This window comes from Aphis gossypii, chromosome X, assembly GCF_020184175.1.
Source record: "Aphis gossypii isolate Hap1 chromosome X, ASM2018417v2, whole genome shotgun sequence".
NCBI classification, from domain to species: Eukaryota; Metazoa; Arthropoda; class Insecta; order Hemiptera; family Aphididae; genus Aphis; species Aphis gossypii.
Window position 1 is genome coordinate 41,561,665 of NC_065533.1, and position 19,606 is coordinate 41,581,270.

At 27.8% G+C, this 19,606-nt stretch overlaps 1 protein-coding gene across 4 annotated transcripts in view; it reads right to left on the reverse strand.

The window, feature by feature from the left end:
- LOC114123494 (uncharacterized) overlaps nt 1–19,606 on the reverse strand; it is a 55,176-nt gene that overhangs the window by 22,889 nt on the left and 12,681 nt on the right. For all 4 annotated transcript variants that reach the window (XM_050205127.1, XM_027986498.2, XM_027986499.2 and 1 more), the window contains 4 exons: nt 16,392–16,711; nt 12,477–12,662; nt 8,121–8,546; nt 1,257–1,555 (listed from right to left, as the gene is read on the reverse strand). In XM_050205127.1, the coding sequence (XP_050061084.1) occupies nt 1,257–1,555; nt 8,121–8,546; nt 12,477–12,662; nt 16,392–16,711 (1,231 nt within the window). The remainder of the gene's footprint in view (nt 1–1,256; nt 1,556–8,120; nt 8,547–12,476; nt 12,663–16,391; nt 16,712–19,606) is intronic.

Here is a 19,606-nt window from a genome sequence, read left to right on the forward strand (position 1 = left end):
ACTCACGTATAGCTGCATTAAAGATGGACATAATAATTAAAGAATATACTAAAATATCAAAATCGTTTAGAATTAACATTTTGATATACATTTTTTGCTCGTTGAATATAAGGTACTTTTTGTGATGGTTTATGAAGATGCAAAATGTATTATAGTTACGTAGAAATGTAATTAAATTCAATAATATAAAAGTTGAAATCAGTATTTAAATTTAGAAAATGACTAATATTGTATATAATAAAAATCGTGCCATTGCATTTGACGGGTGATTACCTACTGATTTTTAATCAAACCACATAATTATATTGTATATTTAGTATAATATAGTATTCACATGATATTTTATTCAAATAATTGCAAGTTAAAAAAAAATAGAGAAATTTAATTTATAAATGTATTTCAAATAGAAGAATATGGATAACGAGAAACCTTACACCCGTCCAAATTGATTGATTGAACTTAATTTTTTTCAAATAAATTCTAAAAATCTAAATTAATAATATTTATCATTACATTTTATCATAATTCTTGCTTATTTCATTAAGTTTTTTTTTAAAGATATAAAGTTAAGACTTTTGAAAATGTTTAAAATAAAATGAATTATATAATATGTTAGGTATTAAATTAGTTTTTTTTTAATCATTATAACCTTCTAAAAAATGTCAACTAACAAACTTAAAAATAACACGTTTAACATTAATTTTAATTAAAAACTAATAAAATAGAACTTAATACCAAACTTTAAATTAATAATTAAAAATGAAATAAAAATAAATAAATGTACCCCATATATTATAGTATTTCCTGTCTATTGACTATAAAATATATGTATATATTTTGAAAATTAAATAATATATATTACACAATAAATAGAAGTAGGTAACAATTTTTCATCAAATTATGTCTCTTTAACTAGTAACTACCTTAATTACTTAACCACCCCTTCTAAAAAAAAATTGGGTAACTATTAATTAGCTTTTAACCTATATAATATAGATAGTTCAAACAATTATAATAAAATATTCATGATATGTTATGTAATAACGTCAATATCACAAATAATAATATATATATATTATATTTTGAGGTTAAAATTTGCAGTAGGTACCTAAATTTAACAACAAATTGTAAATTTATAAATTTGTTGATTGATTTGGTGGATCATATAATAGTTATGTAACTTTTTCATAAATTTTGTTTTATTGACAGCCAATATCAACCAGAAAAAAATGTCCATAATAAATACGTTTACTTACCGTCTCTCGGGTAGTGTCTAATCGCCGACCGTCCATCCACCATGTTAATTTTGCCGGTGGTCGAGACCCGTAAGCCCGACAAGGTAACTCGTATTTCCTCCCGGCGGTTAATGGTTGCAGCTGACGTTGTTCTTGAATCTTGCTGCTGTGCACAGACAAACGATCATCGTCTTCGGGTAATGTTAATGGTGTCATTTTTGCCGAAGACTGTGTGAACGGAGGTGGTTGTAAATCGTTGTCAATACCACTTAAGTGGCCATTTTCTGCGATCGGTAGGATTTGAACGGTCAACGGTGGAACTATAAAAGAGTAAAAATAAAATTGTCATTACACAAAGAAAGCAGCTGGAGTTCAATCATTTGTTTTTATTTTTACAAGTTTATGGACAACTGTCGGACACGTTTTAATATAGTCAACATTCTTACCAGCAGACGAATATTTGAATCTAATATTCTAGTGTCTATGTTACAGTAAAAGTGTAAAAGTACGAATACTGGTGAAATCTAAAACTTACAGGTAAAAACTAGGTTTTAACGGCTGTGGTCGGTAAATATCCAGATTTTAAATATTTATCGATCGTTTTCGGTATAACTTAGGATACGCAAAATAGTTTGGTCAAACTCTGAATAATTTTTGTTGTTCGGACTTTTATATACAAGATTTGTTAAATCTTAAGATAAACAACTAGTGTTAGTAAAAATCTGAAATTTATTCCAATTTTTTGATATATTTTCTCTTGCTTTATATTGGTATACAAAAAAATATAAATATTATTATATTTAAATATATTAGCTAATAATGATAAAAACTCTTTGTACATAACTAATGAAAAATATGATGTACCTATTATTGAATGAAGTCAAATAATGTCTTTCAATGTTAAAAAATTAATTCACTATCGGTGACTTAAATAAATAAAAATTTTTTTTTGCATACGCGTATAAGGTATAAAGAAAGGAAAAAAATATCATATAATTGGTAAGAAATTTTGGACTTTTATTTGGAATGGTTGTTTATCTTAAGATTTAACAAATCTACCAAACTATTTTGTGTATCCTAAATTGTACCGGTATTTGTAGTTTTATCGATAAGATAAAAATAAATGATTTATTATGAATAAACCAATCACGCTAAAACTAAATTGAAATAGAAGACGTTCAACAATGAATTATACATTAGTATACAATACATGACAGCTATCACAGTGTTTTTTTGTTGTAATAACACTTTTTTAGTAAACTTGAGTATGCATTATTTCTTTTTACTAAGTCGTTGATAGACGATAACTATTCTATTTTAATAATGATAAGTGATAACATACATAATAATTAATTTATAAAAGTTCGAGTGTTGAATGTGACAGCTAACTAAAAAACACGTGTGTTCTAGATTATTGTTTATGGCATTTGTATAACTTTCGTAGTAGTTTAACAATGCACAAATAAATCTAGTATGTAGGTTTATTTTTATAATACGATTCCCTAAAGCCTTAATAATTAATAAACAATAATATACTAAAAAATCTTAACTCATCCTATGAAATCAAGTTTAATTTAAAATCCAGCACAAAAATAAGTACAGAATCATGGCTAAAATAAATTTTAACATGTATTCTAAAAAAACAACATTATTTAAAGATGCATCACGGATCAATTATTCCAAAGCATTTAGTCACATAACTACAACGATTGTTGGAATATAAAATTAATATTATTATTCTATCATTTTAAGCTCATATAATATGTACACATTGTACACAAATCAATATTGAATATGACTATTAATTTTCCACATATACTATTACTTATTAAAACATAACTTTCAATTGTTTTATAGATGTAGGTAGAGTATATGATTTAAATGGTACATATTGGTATATAAATAAATGCTTTCAATATACTCAAACACGCTCACAAAACATCATATTATTTAGTGTGTACACTGTATACTGTCCCTGATATAGTCTAGTTGCATGCTGCATTTATCGTAAAGTTATACAGTAAACATAATTATAAAGTCTCGTTATTTATTTATATTAAATACCTAAATAATTATAATTCTACTCAAGCCTCAAAATCAACAAGTTATGGGCCCTGTGCTATAGTAACGCAATCTGGGTGAATTTATGATTGAGGTATTTATTCATTTATATTAACACAGAAAATAACAACCAGTCGGAGTGTCATGGATTTCAGGAATGCTGTATTTCGATAGTAATTTAGTATATAGGTCCAACTGTACAAAAACCATTGATTATAGAACTAGCTGAAATTTATCAAATTGAGAACAGATAAGTACAGATAACTGATTGTTATACAAATTTCAAACATAATTTCTGCTAAATGGGAAATATTTTATAATAAAGAATACAATATATTAAATGTGAAGGAAAAATCGAGTGCACTTTCAGGCGTATTCCAAAATTAATCTATTGAAAAATACAGTAATTATAATTAAGTTAAATAAAACTTTATTACCTAATAAAATTAAAATAAATTATGTTGATTTTACTGTGCATTGTGCAGAAAAGAAGGGGTATTTTTTTTAAAGAGATTGAAAGAGAGTATAGACTCGCATCACCGGTTAGACACAATGTTTAATCTTTTATTACTAATTGTGTGGAACCATTAAAATTCGACCAGAAAATAACTAGACCTTATGTGAATGAATCAATATATGACATGAACGGTAAATTAGTATGTCATCAAATAAAAATGAAACTAGGATATTAAATAGTTTACTGTCGAATAAAATTGCGTTATGAAATACATAGATATACAAAATAAAATATAAAACGAATATTATGACATTGTTTTATAGACAAATTTAAGTCACTACTTTTCATTGAGTATTGTTCTTAAAAAAATATGATATAGATTAACAATAAACATTTTTACCAGAAGTCCAATACAAATCAATCAGGGTTATTTTCACAGCCACAGCTGTTGAAAAACTAAAATCACAATAGTTTTATACTAAAACAGCATTTATGTGCAAGTATCTATTGGAAGAAATAAACATGTTACAGCCAACGAGTTATAAAGACAGTCCAAATAAAGTATGTATATTGCAAAGAAGTCTTTATGTGCTAAAACCAGCTCCAAGTTGTTGGAACAAATGACTCAAGAGTTTTTGGAATAAATTAGGTTTGTAATCTAATAAAGAAGATATGTGTGTATTTTAAACAATTGATAATCAAATTATTCTTAAAATATTATTCATAGATGGTGGTTTAATTTCTGCTAATAATGAATAAAAATTTGGAAACTGTTTAATAACCTTGGAAAAAGAATTTCGAGTATTTTATAGTTGTGTAAATAAATTAGTAAACATAATGAAAGTTGGATCAGTATTTGTAAATTAAACAAATTATTTACGTAGTTTAATTTTTAGAATGCCGATAAACTTTTGATTATAATTTAACAAGTCTCATACAACAACATTAACTGGAAAAATTGAATAAAGAAACTCCATATTGATGAGAAGTGAGTAGTTTATTCTTCTTATCTCAAGTATCAAGACTAGACATCGCATATGGAGGTATATTGTAAATATTTCTAGTCATTTTTTAATGAAAGCTCATTAAAGTTTAATTGGACGTATAAAAGGTACGTTATATTAAACGAACATTTATCTATGTTTTATATATTAATAATAATATACACAATTATCATTAGAAATATTCAGTGATGCAGATTATGCAGGTAACCCATAACTTTTAATAATTGCTATACGAATGTAGGTAGACTACTAGACTATTTAGAATATATGACGGTAATGGTAACATATAAATAGGGGTTTTCGATGTACATAAAGACACTCGTTTACAAAACGACAAACTATGTACACAGTTGTTGATGCAGTCCAGTTGTAACTTGTAAGTATATAACATGTATATTATAGTTATATTACAGTATTAATATGATTATAAAGTTGTGTTATTTATCTACATTAAATACTTAAATACATAATACCTAAATATCTGAGTTATAAATCTTCTTAGTTCTTACTAACAATTTTAAATTTGCATTTCGCATTTCAAATAACAGGTTCTGCATTTAATTATCTAACAAAACTATTATTGAACAAACAATCAAGAATGTAGATTGCATTGTTTAATGATATAATACAAATACATTTCCATTGCTTTATAAACCTATATACCTAACTAAAATAATAATAATATTCAATGTTCATCTGATAATCCCGGGAGATAAATTTTAAAAGCTATCATTAACCTTGAATTAAAATGCTCGCGTCAATAACATTTATGAAAATGACGGATGACAAATTCAATCATATAAGAAGCTTCAGGCAACATTGTATACAACTGAGTAAGTAAATAATTCAATATTAATTAAATTCGACAAAAGTGAAATTCTCTCTGACTATACTGTGACATGTTATTTATGCAAACAAATATATTTTAATATATCAAATTATTGAAACCTTATCTAACAATAACAATAATAATTCTAATATTTCAGATGAATTTATTTCATAAGGCTTCAGAAACACAAGTAAAAAAAAATTACTAATTTTTCTAAAATGTATTAAAATGACATTACATAACTTATTTGTTTATTTTTTAAAATTTTTTATTATAAAATATAAATTCAATTTTGTAACATACATATCTTATATTTTTAAATTAATAACCTTATAGTTGTTAATGTCATACTATTAAAATAAAAATAATAAATGTATTAACTTTCAATAATTTTGATTAAAGTAAGTTATCTAAATCAATTACTAATATAAAAAAAAATTTTAATTAAATTATTATTAAATTGTATAAGAAAAAAATGTATGGCATTTACTCCTACTATTACATAATACACTTGATTGAAATTTAATTTATATGGCTTTCATGTCTTAAAAAATCCCTGTACCGTGAAAGTTGACTTACCTAAAGCCTAACATTCTTGTTAAATTATTTGAGATATTTGATAGGGTCAATGGGTTATATATTTTATTTTTCATAGAGAAAATTGGTTTCTAATAAAATCGTCATCAAGAACTAAATTCTATACGAAAATATGGAAGATCTTAGATGAGTTTTACACCGATTGAAATCTGAATAACACATTGTGTGACCGATAGTAGGTACATGAGTATAAATTACTCATATATATATTGATAAATATTTTATTTTTATTGGCACTTATTATTCTGTGAACGATTTATTCAACTACTAAAGTATAATTTTTACGTCCTGAATTTTGCAAAATGTTTATTTTTTTTTTGTAATCCTATGATTAAATAGACGTGCACGATGGAGCTCTTAGGGTAACAAATAATATTATACTCGTAGCATGTATTAATACATATTGTGCAGATACTTAGAGTATTAAACAGCTTACCCATATAATTGTAACAACTTACACACGCTTGTGTAATATATGTGCCGTACACACAAGAGGGCAGTATCCATGTATGCATATTGTATGGAAGGTTAATTTACGTGTATTTTAGCATATACACGCTCGATCCCTGGTTTTCGACGTTTCGGCGTTTTTGTCGTCGCTACAGTATTATATTACTATTTATACCACCCGTTAACCGAGGTCACCGATTAATTTATATTGGCCAAGACCAGCGGGGTTGGTGGTCGCCGGTGGTCGAGCCACCATGTGAAAAATGGTGACACGAACAACTATACGGCCCCCGTTGCCGCCAAGTACGAATATATTATAATATATATGGGCCACAATCAACCACTATACTCGCGTATACTGTAACTCGCACACATCGTCCCACCCCCACCCCAATCCACCTCAAACAGACACACACACACACACTTATATCCTTGAACAGATACACACAAAACACCCCCCCAAACAGACATATTATATATATATATATATATATTATATAATGAGTGTTTTTGCCTACGTGTAATTAAAAACGACGTGTCGTTTGGCGGTGTAGTGTACCGTGCCAATTAATTACTCTATACGCTACATATACGCGACGATACATAGCCATGTACATATTATAGATTATATACGTATACATATACATATTATATTTTATGTGTGCGTATATATATATATATATTATATATTGTACATAAACACGTATACACGTCACACGAGTACACGACCAACGTGAGGGTACGGGTGGTCGATTTCGGGGGAGTGTAAGCGAAGCTATACTGCTATAGCGTCCGCGTGTCCTGCGCTGTTGGAAAACTGTAGCTGTCAAGTGCACACACACACTTTTGGTACTCGACTGGCAATTAACGAGAGTCACACACGATGAAGAGGGAAGGAGTGTGTGAGAGAGAGAGAGAGAGAGAGATATTGTGGAGATGAAAAGTGAGTGGGATAGAATATTATAATATTATTACATATGTATTGTACGAAACATGATGGCTATTATTGTTATATGATTATATTGTGCAGATGTTGGTGTTACGCGCTGGGATTTTCGCGAGTTTAACGCGCAGATTCAGTGATAATTTTGTACAATTTTATCATGATAATATAAAAGGAGCTTTTTATTTATATTTCGGGGAGACTGCCGGTTTTATATATGCTGTTGTCATCAACACAATAATTATATATAAAAACACGAGGTAATTAACCTATTATATTTTTAATGGTTTTTTTTTTATGTTTATTTTGAGTTCAATTCATTTTCCCTAAGAAATAATATAGAATATCATAAATATTTTATTGAGTTCGATTTATGATTAATTTTTTAGAAATGGACAAACTGAATATCATCATGCATGAACGCATTCAATTGAACATTTAAACGAAATTGGCAAACATATCCAACCAAACTTTTCGCACAACGATTTACAGAATTGCATAATATTGTAATTGATTTAATGTTAAATAATTGAATTTTACTTACAATTCATATCTACATGAACGACGGCTGTCAGCGAAGACTGGCGTTGTCTCAGAGTCCAACGACTGGGATCAACTTCTCCACTCATATTTTCTTTTTCAATACTAGTATCAATGTTACTTGAACCACTATTGGTAACAATAATTGAATACTCCTCATCGTCATAAAAATAATTCCACACTCGACAAGTAAGTTCGGTGTGTAAATCGCTACGTGTTAATCCTGTCAGAGTCAAATCTACTTCTAAAATTCCTTCCGAGTTGTCACCTCCAGTAGAAGTGGACGAACTTGAAGTAACAGTTGCTGTCGCGTAACCGTCAATAGCAGTGACGTCTTGTTGTTGAGCACCGTTGATATTATCAGGATCTTCCGATTCTGGTTTTAAAAGCCGATTATCTCGAAACCATGCTACACGAGGTTTTGGTTTGCCTATAAAATAAATAATATAATAAGTTAAAATGAAATAACTTATTGTATTTATCCAATATTGTTAATATTACTCATTATATTTTATATTTAGTCTCAAATTAAATAATAAATAATATTATAGCATTTTATTAAATTAACTAAACTACATATAAAATAGGCATAACTGCACAGCAATAATGACAAAATTTCAACTGGACCTAATGCTGCAAACACATCAAATCGTGTTATCGATGCGTGGAGGTATTATGTGTTGCTAAAATAGGATAATAATATTTTCGAACGAAACAACCGTTTTATAGTTCTTAGATTCCTTATATTTCCTATAATTTCAATAACGTCATTTTAAATGTTTACTTTAAAAAAACCCATAATATTTATTTGATGATCCTCTTATAATTATACAAAACTTAAGTTAATATAATTTCAAAATCTTAAAGCATTGTTGGAACATACATTATTTCAATCACAATAAAAGAACTAAAATATCTAAAAATTTTCCAATACATTATCCGTAACTATTTCTAAAAAAAAAAAACTATTACAATTTAATAGAAAATGCTATTTAATGTGATTTGACTTCTCTGAAATCAAACAAGAAAATTCATTATTGGAAAATCAATAAATTTATTGCTATCCATTAAATACGAAAGGTTTTTTTAATTTAAAGCATATTATTAGTATATTCACTTTAAAAAATTATATAACAGAATGTAGTAGGTATAGATATATTTTGTATTAAATTAGTTTAAATTGATATAAATTAATTAAAAAAAATTACAATACTCTGTCTTGAAAATTCACAAATCAACTATTGATTAATTTGTATGTAATAAAATATGTAATTACACAACTAATACGTACACTATTGTAAATAAATATTACAATATCTGTCATAGTTAATATTTATTCACTATTTTATTACAATTTTCCTTATTCCATACTTCTAAAAGTATAAAAGTTACCTTATGTATTATATTAATTTTTCATATTTCAAAGTCTTGTGTCATACTTTTTTAGTTCTTTTACTCTAAGAAAAAAAGCAAACGTCATTGTAAATCAATAAATCTCTAGCCACGATCAGAATTTAATTTTTCATTTACTATTATTAATTATTATACTTTTTATGTACTTATAACAAAACATTAATTTGAATATTTTTTTTCTATTATGATATAATATAATAAATTATTTAAGATTTATTTCTCTCTATCAATAGAGGTTTATAATTCATAAATTATGATTATTATAAATAGAAAATTCTAGATGAAGGCTGAAAATAAAAATTTTAGAATAGTTTTCTATTGTACATTTATTTATTTATTGTGGTTTTGAACATCTATAAATATAATATGTATTTATTCTTAACTATTAAAATGTATGAATAAATTAATAATCAGCATTACGATTTCATTAATACCTACTTTTAAGTATCACTAAACAATAAAATATACATTATGTCTGGAGTTATTTAGCTGATTCTATTTATGAAATGAAATAAAAAAAAATCTATAATTTGAATTAATAATTAATAAATATACATTTTATTAAATATTCAAACAAAAATCGTGTATTAAATAATTCTATTTTAAAATGCTAATTCCATTAGTTTGAATTTCAACATCATGTGCATTAAGAAAATGCACATTGAACTTAATGTGATATTAACATATCAAAATTATAATGTAACATGCACGAAATATTTTGTACAAGGTTATTCAAATTTAATGTTGCAAAAATGTCAGGGATTATAAATTATTATAGTCTTATGTAATCCTTTTAAGTTTTGTAACATTAAATTCAAATAACTCTGTTGTATATAGAATTATTTTATATTAGGTACTAGAATGGTCAACAAATCTGTATTATATAATATGCTATACTTAAATAATTATGTACCTACATAGATTTAGCCTATATAAATTATGAGTTGTAATATGATTTTGTAGTGGAACTAAAACCCTGAATATGGGAGGTAGGTACCTATTGTATTATCTTTCATGAATTAAACTACCCGAATTAATCCATATATTAATACAGTTTTTTATTTTCAATAGGGTCTTTGCTCTTTCCGTTACAATATACATTTTAAATAAATATTAATCAGTATTAAGTACACAATAATTATAATATTAAAATAGCTATGTGGTCAAAACTTTATATATGTATTGAGAACTGGTCTCACTTCAATATTCACTTAATCGTAAAATAGGATGTTTTATTGTTTTTAATTTTAAGACAATAATTATTGTGGTATTTAGAAAATATTTTTTATTATTATTGTTTACTACTATTCTGTTTATTCAGAAATATTTAAAAAAAAACCGTTGAAAAAATAAAAATACATGATTAGTTTTAAGTTGATTTAGTAAGATGCGAAAATATCTAGTATAACTTACTGTATCAAGCATTAATCAAAAATCAAGAATGAAAATCTGCCTAAATACTTCTAGGAAAATAAAACACTAAGGTTTTTTTTTTGTATTTTTGTAGAATGAAACAATGTATTAGTACTTAGTAGAGATAAATCGTTTTATTTTGTTTATATAGTATTTAGTATTTACGATGTACGTATACAAGTATTTAAGTATACATATACTACGATTTCATTAGTGTAGGTTTTAACATTTGACAATTAATCTTTAGTTCATGAAATAAAAAATATGTATACGCAAATAGTGACATAAAACTCAGTTATAGAATAAAATAGTTTAAATATGTATAATCTGTGACATTGCATTCAAATTATTAAACTGTTTTCGTTATCCAAATTATAGTTTTCTGGTAAAAGCGGATTGTACAACAAAAACACATTACAGTAAAACTGCAATAACTCCCTTGATCTGCTTGAAATCCAAAATTAAAACTCAAAAACTCTTCTACTTACGTTTAAGATTCATAAATTATAATATCATATTTCATGTTTTATTTAGCTATAAAATATAGGGAATTAATAAATATTCTTACTTTGTAATTTATATACATGAACAAGGAGAAAAAATAGTTAAAATGTTTTACTTGTTTACTTGGTAAAAAATATTATGAATAAATTTAACGAAGAAAGGGAGAGTTATTAATAAACCAACATCCACGTATTATAGTGACTAAAGTTGTTTTTTTTTAAGATAATTATTTCTGCTCGTCAGAAAGAACGAGCCGAGTGTGCATGACCAGATGTCTCTATAGAAAAGGATAATACTTTATTGTTTTCAATACTAAAGAGTTAAGTGTGGTCCTGCGAATCCATATATTGTATGGATAGCTCCAATCTAATGTTTGTCGTCCTCATAATTAAGATACACGTATACACAATAAACATATTTCACATAACACGCACTTGGTTGGTGGGTGGGTGCATATTAAATAATATGAAAACGATGATAGCAATAAATAAATAATTACCGTAGGTGTATAAGTGAAAAGACGGTGGTATATAGCATACTGTCGGCGAGGGAATATTAAAGGCGAGATGAATACTATACCGGGAACGACTGATAATGTTTGCATACACACCAGCCCCAATATAAGGGCGTTCGTGAGTACCGCTGCGCACAAAGACGACGAGTGTACCTACCCCGTTGCTTTTGTATTATTCAATATACAAAGACAGTAAAATGAATAAGCGTAAAAGATTATGGCCAGATTGTAAAACACGATGATAAACTCTGATGAGTCTGACTATATAATGCTTTACGCGCGATCTTGTATGATATGGAAGTACGACTGTACTATTATTATTAATATTTTTAGTGAACGTGATAAATAACATTTTACACTGCCTATTGTAGAATTTGTGACCGATAACCTCTGTTCTAAAGTCTAAACACTACCGAAAGATATTGTAGGATAGCACAATACCACTATTATGCTATACGAATGAAAATTTGATTTCAACTATTATCCTGGTACATATTATATTATTATGAAACTAACCTCCATATGCCCGGCAGCGAACACGCACGTCCGATCCCTCGACATAAGGCCCTACAACCGTTGTAGTAGTCGTAGTAGATGCCTCTAACCCACGATCATTTTTGCTATTAACGTTATCGCCATCTTGTCGTCGCAATAGCTGTCGGCCCGTAGCCAAGTCCATAATTTCCATACGATCCGGTGGCACTGTGTAACACAATACATATAATAATCAGTTATCACAAAATTAAAAGCATATGCATTTAACACGTCACCGTGTTTCAATCATTTATTTATAAATGTATATTTCATACTCTACATCTGTGTATCTATCATCACTATACCGATCGATTCCCTATTATATATTTATATGACGTATTTTATACATTATTTATTATTTATGCCAACCCTATTACACATTATAGAAAAGTCCATAATTTATCATCTACTCGGATATTCTTTTTGCGTACATACCCTTTCCACTATAGCTGTCTCGATTGACTAAACAGCAATAAAAAAAAAATAAAAAAACTACTATGACCTAGGGGAGACATTCCGAATTCCATTCGCAGAACTCGGTGACTGCTGTTATAACTGCCGTAACAATTTGCCATTTTACCGCACTCCACTGTTTCCACGCCCGGCCAACTACTATTAGGTACCTATATTATTGTTTTATTGCGATGGTATTGCCCGGATTGGCAATGATTGCAGCGGAAGATAAGTAAATTGTCCCCGTCGAATACCCCGACCAATACAAATGTATGCGGAGACGATTAATAATTTTGAAACGGCAAGTCGTGTCCAGTTACAGGGTTTAATAGTAAAAGACGTGACTAGAGTACAGACAAGACGATTGCATGCGCATTACTATAGCATAGTAATTATTTTTGTACGTGCATCTCGTCTTGTGAACACAATAGTGTTGTGCTAATCACCACATCGTCACAATTATGGTAATCGTTTTGTGTAGAAAGAGGTGATGTGCTTTTACCTATATGACGAGTGACAAAATAATATAAGTATATATCTTTTGTTTTTTACATTAAAAATGTTAATAATATTTAGACAGATAATTAGATTTAACTTAGTGTTTGAAAATAAAAAATATGTTATCGTTAAAAAGATTTTTTAAACTTTAGTCTGGTAAACTGGTGTATAATGCGAACATTTTCCTTTTTTTTTGCAAAATAAATATTATTCATTATTTTGTTAAACATTTTTACATAACGAGTCATAAAATTTAAATAAATTTAAATATTTTAGGTGAAATAATAAATCATTTTTAAGAATATCAGTGAATTCCGCCGTAAAGGAGTATATACTAGAAATTAACGACGGAATCCGATTTAGTATATTAAGGTCAATTATACTACTACGAGCAATAAAATAATATTATTAAAATCGATTTTTTTTTTTTTTAATTGTACATTCTTTAATCATTGGTAAATTATTATAGGGCCATAGAATCCCACGTATGCGTTAGAAATATGATTTATTAAATGAGATAACATTTATTGCAGCATTTGAAAAACGAATCCGAACGATGTTATTGAATCAATTATGAAGAGGAAAATAACTGCGATTTTTTTTCCTCCATAAATTACAATAACAGTTATAAAGTGCTAATATTTACAAGAATGAGAAAGTTAGTTTTTTTGTTTGTAGGTTAATTATTATTCATAGAATCGAAATTGGTTGATTAATGTATTATTGTTTTAGTCTTAAATAAATTGCCAACGTTGCTCGTCCTTTGTAACGATTACTGTATAATAATGGATGCAAAGGAATCAACGAATCCCAACTACCACCGTTTCGATTCATGACTGTCTTCTGTCATATAAACCTGCCATCACCTTTCCACCCTTTCAGTTCTCTCCCGATTACTACCTCGCCTGCTCTTACTACACTCTTTTTCCCGCTAGCACCCTTGTATACACCATCATCCGCGGTGTCATTCCACTGCTACCCACCCACGCATGGTTATATTTCCTTTAGACTCTCTTTATCCCAACACCAGGCAATGAGGAAAATAATAATAATAATAACAGCAATAGCAATAGTAATAGTAATAATAACAATAATAATAACAACGACTCTATATAGCTACACCGCCAGCGTTCGAGAGCTTTCATTTCACCCCCGTCCCGCCAGTCACGTCATTTCACCCCTCCGCTTCTGCTTCTCTCGACAACACTGCCGCAGCGTCCCCATCCTGCATGTACCACCACCACCACCACCACCGGGTGCTACCACCCGAACGAGATCGATATAGCAGCGCGCAAGTACACCCTCTTCACCCAACCACCACCACTCTCACTCTAAACCATCACGACTTGCCAAGCCACCACTCCGCGCATTACACGTCGCCCACGCGCGGTCACCCAGCGCGCGCTGTCGTCAAACCCTGCCCGGATGCCCGTCCGTATATTCACACTTCCTCCGTCCAACTGTCGCGCCGCCAACACCATCCCCGTTCACCTACCCCGACGACGACGACCGTCCAAAAAACCCATCCACTTTGTTCACCACCGCTCACTCGTTCATCCTCGGTCCACCCATTCGCGTGTACACGCGTACGCCGCTGCTACGTAAGTACAACGGCGTAACCGGCTTCCGCGCAGTGATCGCGCACATAATCAACGATGGTGTGTTTATAATTTTTATACGAGTACACGTGGAATTTCGTGGATAAACCTAGTCGATCCGAGTTGTTGCGGTATTCGATCAGACGTAATATAGAATATACCCTCCGCTTATAAGTATAGAAGGTATATATGCTATCCGATGCGGCCGCAGCGGTGATGAATTTCCACCCGGATGTTCTCATGCTATATATAATATATTATATGTATATAATGCACACACATATATGGTTCGGTGGCGGGTGTACGAACCTATCTCTCTTCCACTCCATGTCCACCTTTCATATCCCCCTCACCAACCATCTAACCCACCTAACCCATCCCTATCACCTTTTTTGCCCTGAAAAACCAAGCAACAACCCGAGCAGAAGCTGAACCCACCCACGTATTATAATACGCGCCAAAAGTCTCGTTACCAGTAGCTGCTAGTCCCGGCATTGCAGGCCGCCCGCTCTGTAATCTCCCGTCGCTGCCACCCCTTGACTACGACCATTATTACTTATTAGTAACACCATACAATTTTCTGCCTTTATTTGTATACCTATATATATTATATCATTTCATGTTTTGCTCGAAATTCTGTATATATATATATAGAGTGAGAGATTATAGATAGAGAGGTGTATTCTTACGCTCGGCACCAAATCCTAAACTTAATCATATTAATAATGGAAATGTCTAAAGAGCTCTTTCGTGGAATCCCTATAACAACGTTTTCCGTAGCATTAAATTAATTATAACAAATTACATTATTTTTCAATCATTGTAATTTGATTTATGAAAGTTTTAAAATGTAATTAATACCACGAAATAATTTATTTATATTGTAATCACACACCGAAATTGTGAAATATTAAACATTAAACGAAATATTATAATTTGGAATTTCCAATTTTATTCAACGTTGAAAAAAAATTAATAATTGTTAACAAATTGTTATCAATGCATGTCATAATTTCTGATCCATGAAACACTACAGATTCATCGATTTTATATTAATATTAAATTTAAAATATCTGAAAAGGATGTATGTGTACTTGAAAAATTTATGATTCTTGATAACATTAAGTCTTTTTACATTACATAATTTTGTGACTTTTATCATAGAACTAGGTACCATTCTTTTTCCATTCCATTCATTTTTTTCTATATACCGTTAAAATGTTTTAATATTTACTTATTGTAACTCTTAATTCTTATTTAGCTAATCTATGTAACTATGTATCTCTTATCTATAATAAAATAACTTTAGTGTATTATTATGATTTACTAGTAAATGACATAAACTCACCGATCACAGTTAAATTCACTTTAGAATTACGGGTTTGAGCTAATCTGAAATCAACTCGGCACCGATAAAGGTGAATCGCATCTTTTACACTGACCCGGTCAATACGTAATTCTGATGAAAAATATGTTGACACAGTCGATTTTTTTTTATTATTTATTTTCGATTTCAATTCTTCTTCCGGCGTCGCTGTGTTAACATGGAAATGTGCTCGGTCACCAAACACTCGTTGGTCTGACCATCTTTCTGCACCCGTGGTCATCAAATGATATGATGTGGAGTCAAACGGCTGATGAGAAGGAGAAGTAGATCTGGCATCCACGCTTTAAATAATTATAAAATTCAAATGTTAAAATAAAAAATATTGCAATAATAAACAAAAAAATTTAAAATACAAATTGTTAAATGTAAATAAATAATAATATAACATATAACATGCAATAATGATAAAATGTAATTTATTAAAAAATAATATAAATTGGAAACACAAAATACGGTTCGAATTAAAGTTTTCAAAAGTTTAATCATAATTTATTATTTTTATCATTTATTGTACCAATACAAATGTCAAATATATAAAATAACGAACACCACATCAATGTGTTAAAAACATAACTGTTTTAATAATTGTTGTACTATATAAATGAACAAGCCATATAAAGAATAACTGTTGATTGTTAAGAATAAACATGACCTTGGATCTACCAATTTTGAAAAATAGAAGAAAAAAAAACATAGAGATTATTTTAAAATTTTAAAATTAACACCAGAATATTAATATTATATTCTTAACCTTTCATTAAAATGTCATGTTTTAAATATTAAACAATATGTAAATATTATCAAAGTAATATTATTTAATTAATTTCACCATAAATCAAACTTTTAACGTCTATAAACCGGAAGTAGACAAAGAATGTTTTTAATAAAGTAAGAATATGACTTGTATTAAAAAAAAAAAAAAAAAATAGGAATTTGAAATAATTTTACTATACATCAAAGAAAATTTAAATAATATAATCCGTAATATTAATCTACATTTTCCATAATTTATAATTAAATATTTTTGATCGATACTTCATACTTACAAATTATTCATCAAGAAAAAAAAAACAATTTTATTTCAATTTTATAAAGTTTCTTGTCTAATTTCAAATAAAATAATATGACTCATAAATTTTTTTGAACACTTTTTATGATTCAAAATCATTCTTCTTAGTTGAACTAATGAAGTACTACATTTTGTTCATTTTAAGAACTACGGCTATAAAAATGTAATTTGGCACGTTCAAAACATAAAATAGCTTATAAAATATAACATTTTTGTTGATATTGTTATAAATATAAAAATATTTGAACTTCAAACTTCTTACCAGAACTTCATATTTCTCATTGCTTATATTACTTAGTTTTTAAAACAATTTTGACTTTACATTATATACATAAATGTTATTTTTAATCTTAATATACAAACAAATAAGAATTTTTTTATTATTCATTGACAAGATGTCAAAGTTTTATTATAAGTTGGTGAGGTTATTTATTAGCAATATGTATAAAATATATTAAAAAAAAATACTTTATTTTAATTTATTTTAAGTTGGAATATAGAATTCGGAGTCATTGAAACCGTATTTTTCAAAACAAACTCTACTGGTTAATACTTCTTTATACTAGTATCCGTTTACACTTAATCCATAAAATTTCAAATAAAATAATTAATTTATATGTATTTAGAAACTTAAACTAAAAGATCCATCCCTACATTTATTTATTTATTTTTCCATCAACTATTTTAAATGACAATAATTTTGAATATTCTATGTAATAGAATATTTTTTTTTATTGGATAAAAACTAGTGATGACATAAGAAGATGATTAAAAAATATCGATGATAAATACAATTTGGTCTTTCTGAAAATAAATTGTTTCTATCTTCAAAACTTAGTTCATTTATCTTTTAAACAAAGAATAATAAAATTAATTTTAATCTATGATGTATACTATTAAATTGAAATTGTTTGACCTAATTTTATTATATACTATTTAATACTTGAAAAGTAAATAAATAAGTACTGACTCGATCAATTGTTGCGTGATAGCTGATAATCTGCGTGTCACAATTTATTATTATTTAAACATTATGTCATTAAAAAAAATATTTTAGGGACTATCGTTTTACTTATGTTCAAATAAACAAATATTTAAATACAATTAACTATTGGAGCTCATATTTAATATTTGCAAGAAAAAAATTCATATTATGATCACGCATTTGAACCAATATTGTACATATTGATAGAATTATTATTATAATATTATGTAATTTGTATAATATGTATTTCTACTATAATTATTATACCTCATAATAAAAACAAATATAAAAATTATTAAAACTACATTCATACAAAGAACGATGAAAAAAATTGTTTAGAAATACAATTATGAAAAATCTAAATTACAATTTTAAAATGATCTTAAATAAAATATATATATGAAGAATAGATTATCTAAAAATGTATAGTGTTAATTAATACATTAATACCCACATGAATCAATTATTTCAATTATTTTAACCTAACTAACCTATTTGGCTAGATCTATACTCGATTATTATAACTTCCTCTTTTTCAAACTTTAACATAACCTATTTCATATTTTCATTATTTGATAAGCTCTGTGAATTAAATTGCAAAACTTAAATTGGAATTTAAGTCATATTTTCAAGAAATGTTCTTAAAATTTGTTTAAAACTAAAAAATACTCAGTTCGGAAATCAAAGAACTCGACTATTTAGTGTTCGGTAAAGTGTTCATTGTAATGTATGTATTATTTATTATAATATTATACAATTTGTATAGCTTTGAAAATGGTGGAGTTCTAAATAGTTAAAGATTTTAGATATAAAATGTTAATCTTTTTCATTTTTATTATGATCATTAGCCACATTTAACCAACATTTAAAGACAATATGTGAATATTTTGGGAAAATATGAACATAATAAGTTTTGTAATGATATGCGTAACCACGTAGGATACCTAAGCAAAAAGAGTAAATATGTACCTACTGGTATATAAATTTATCTTAATAAAAGATCAATAATCTAAATAAATATTATATTTTAAAAATAAAGCTGTGTCAAATATTTCAAATTAAAAATGTAATTTTCTTTAGTAGTATAATAATATTAGATATCAATGATTCTACGGAGGATAA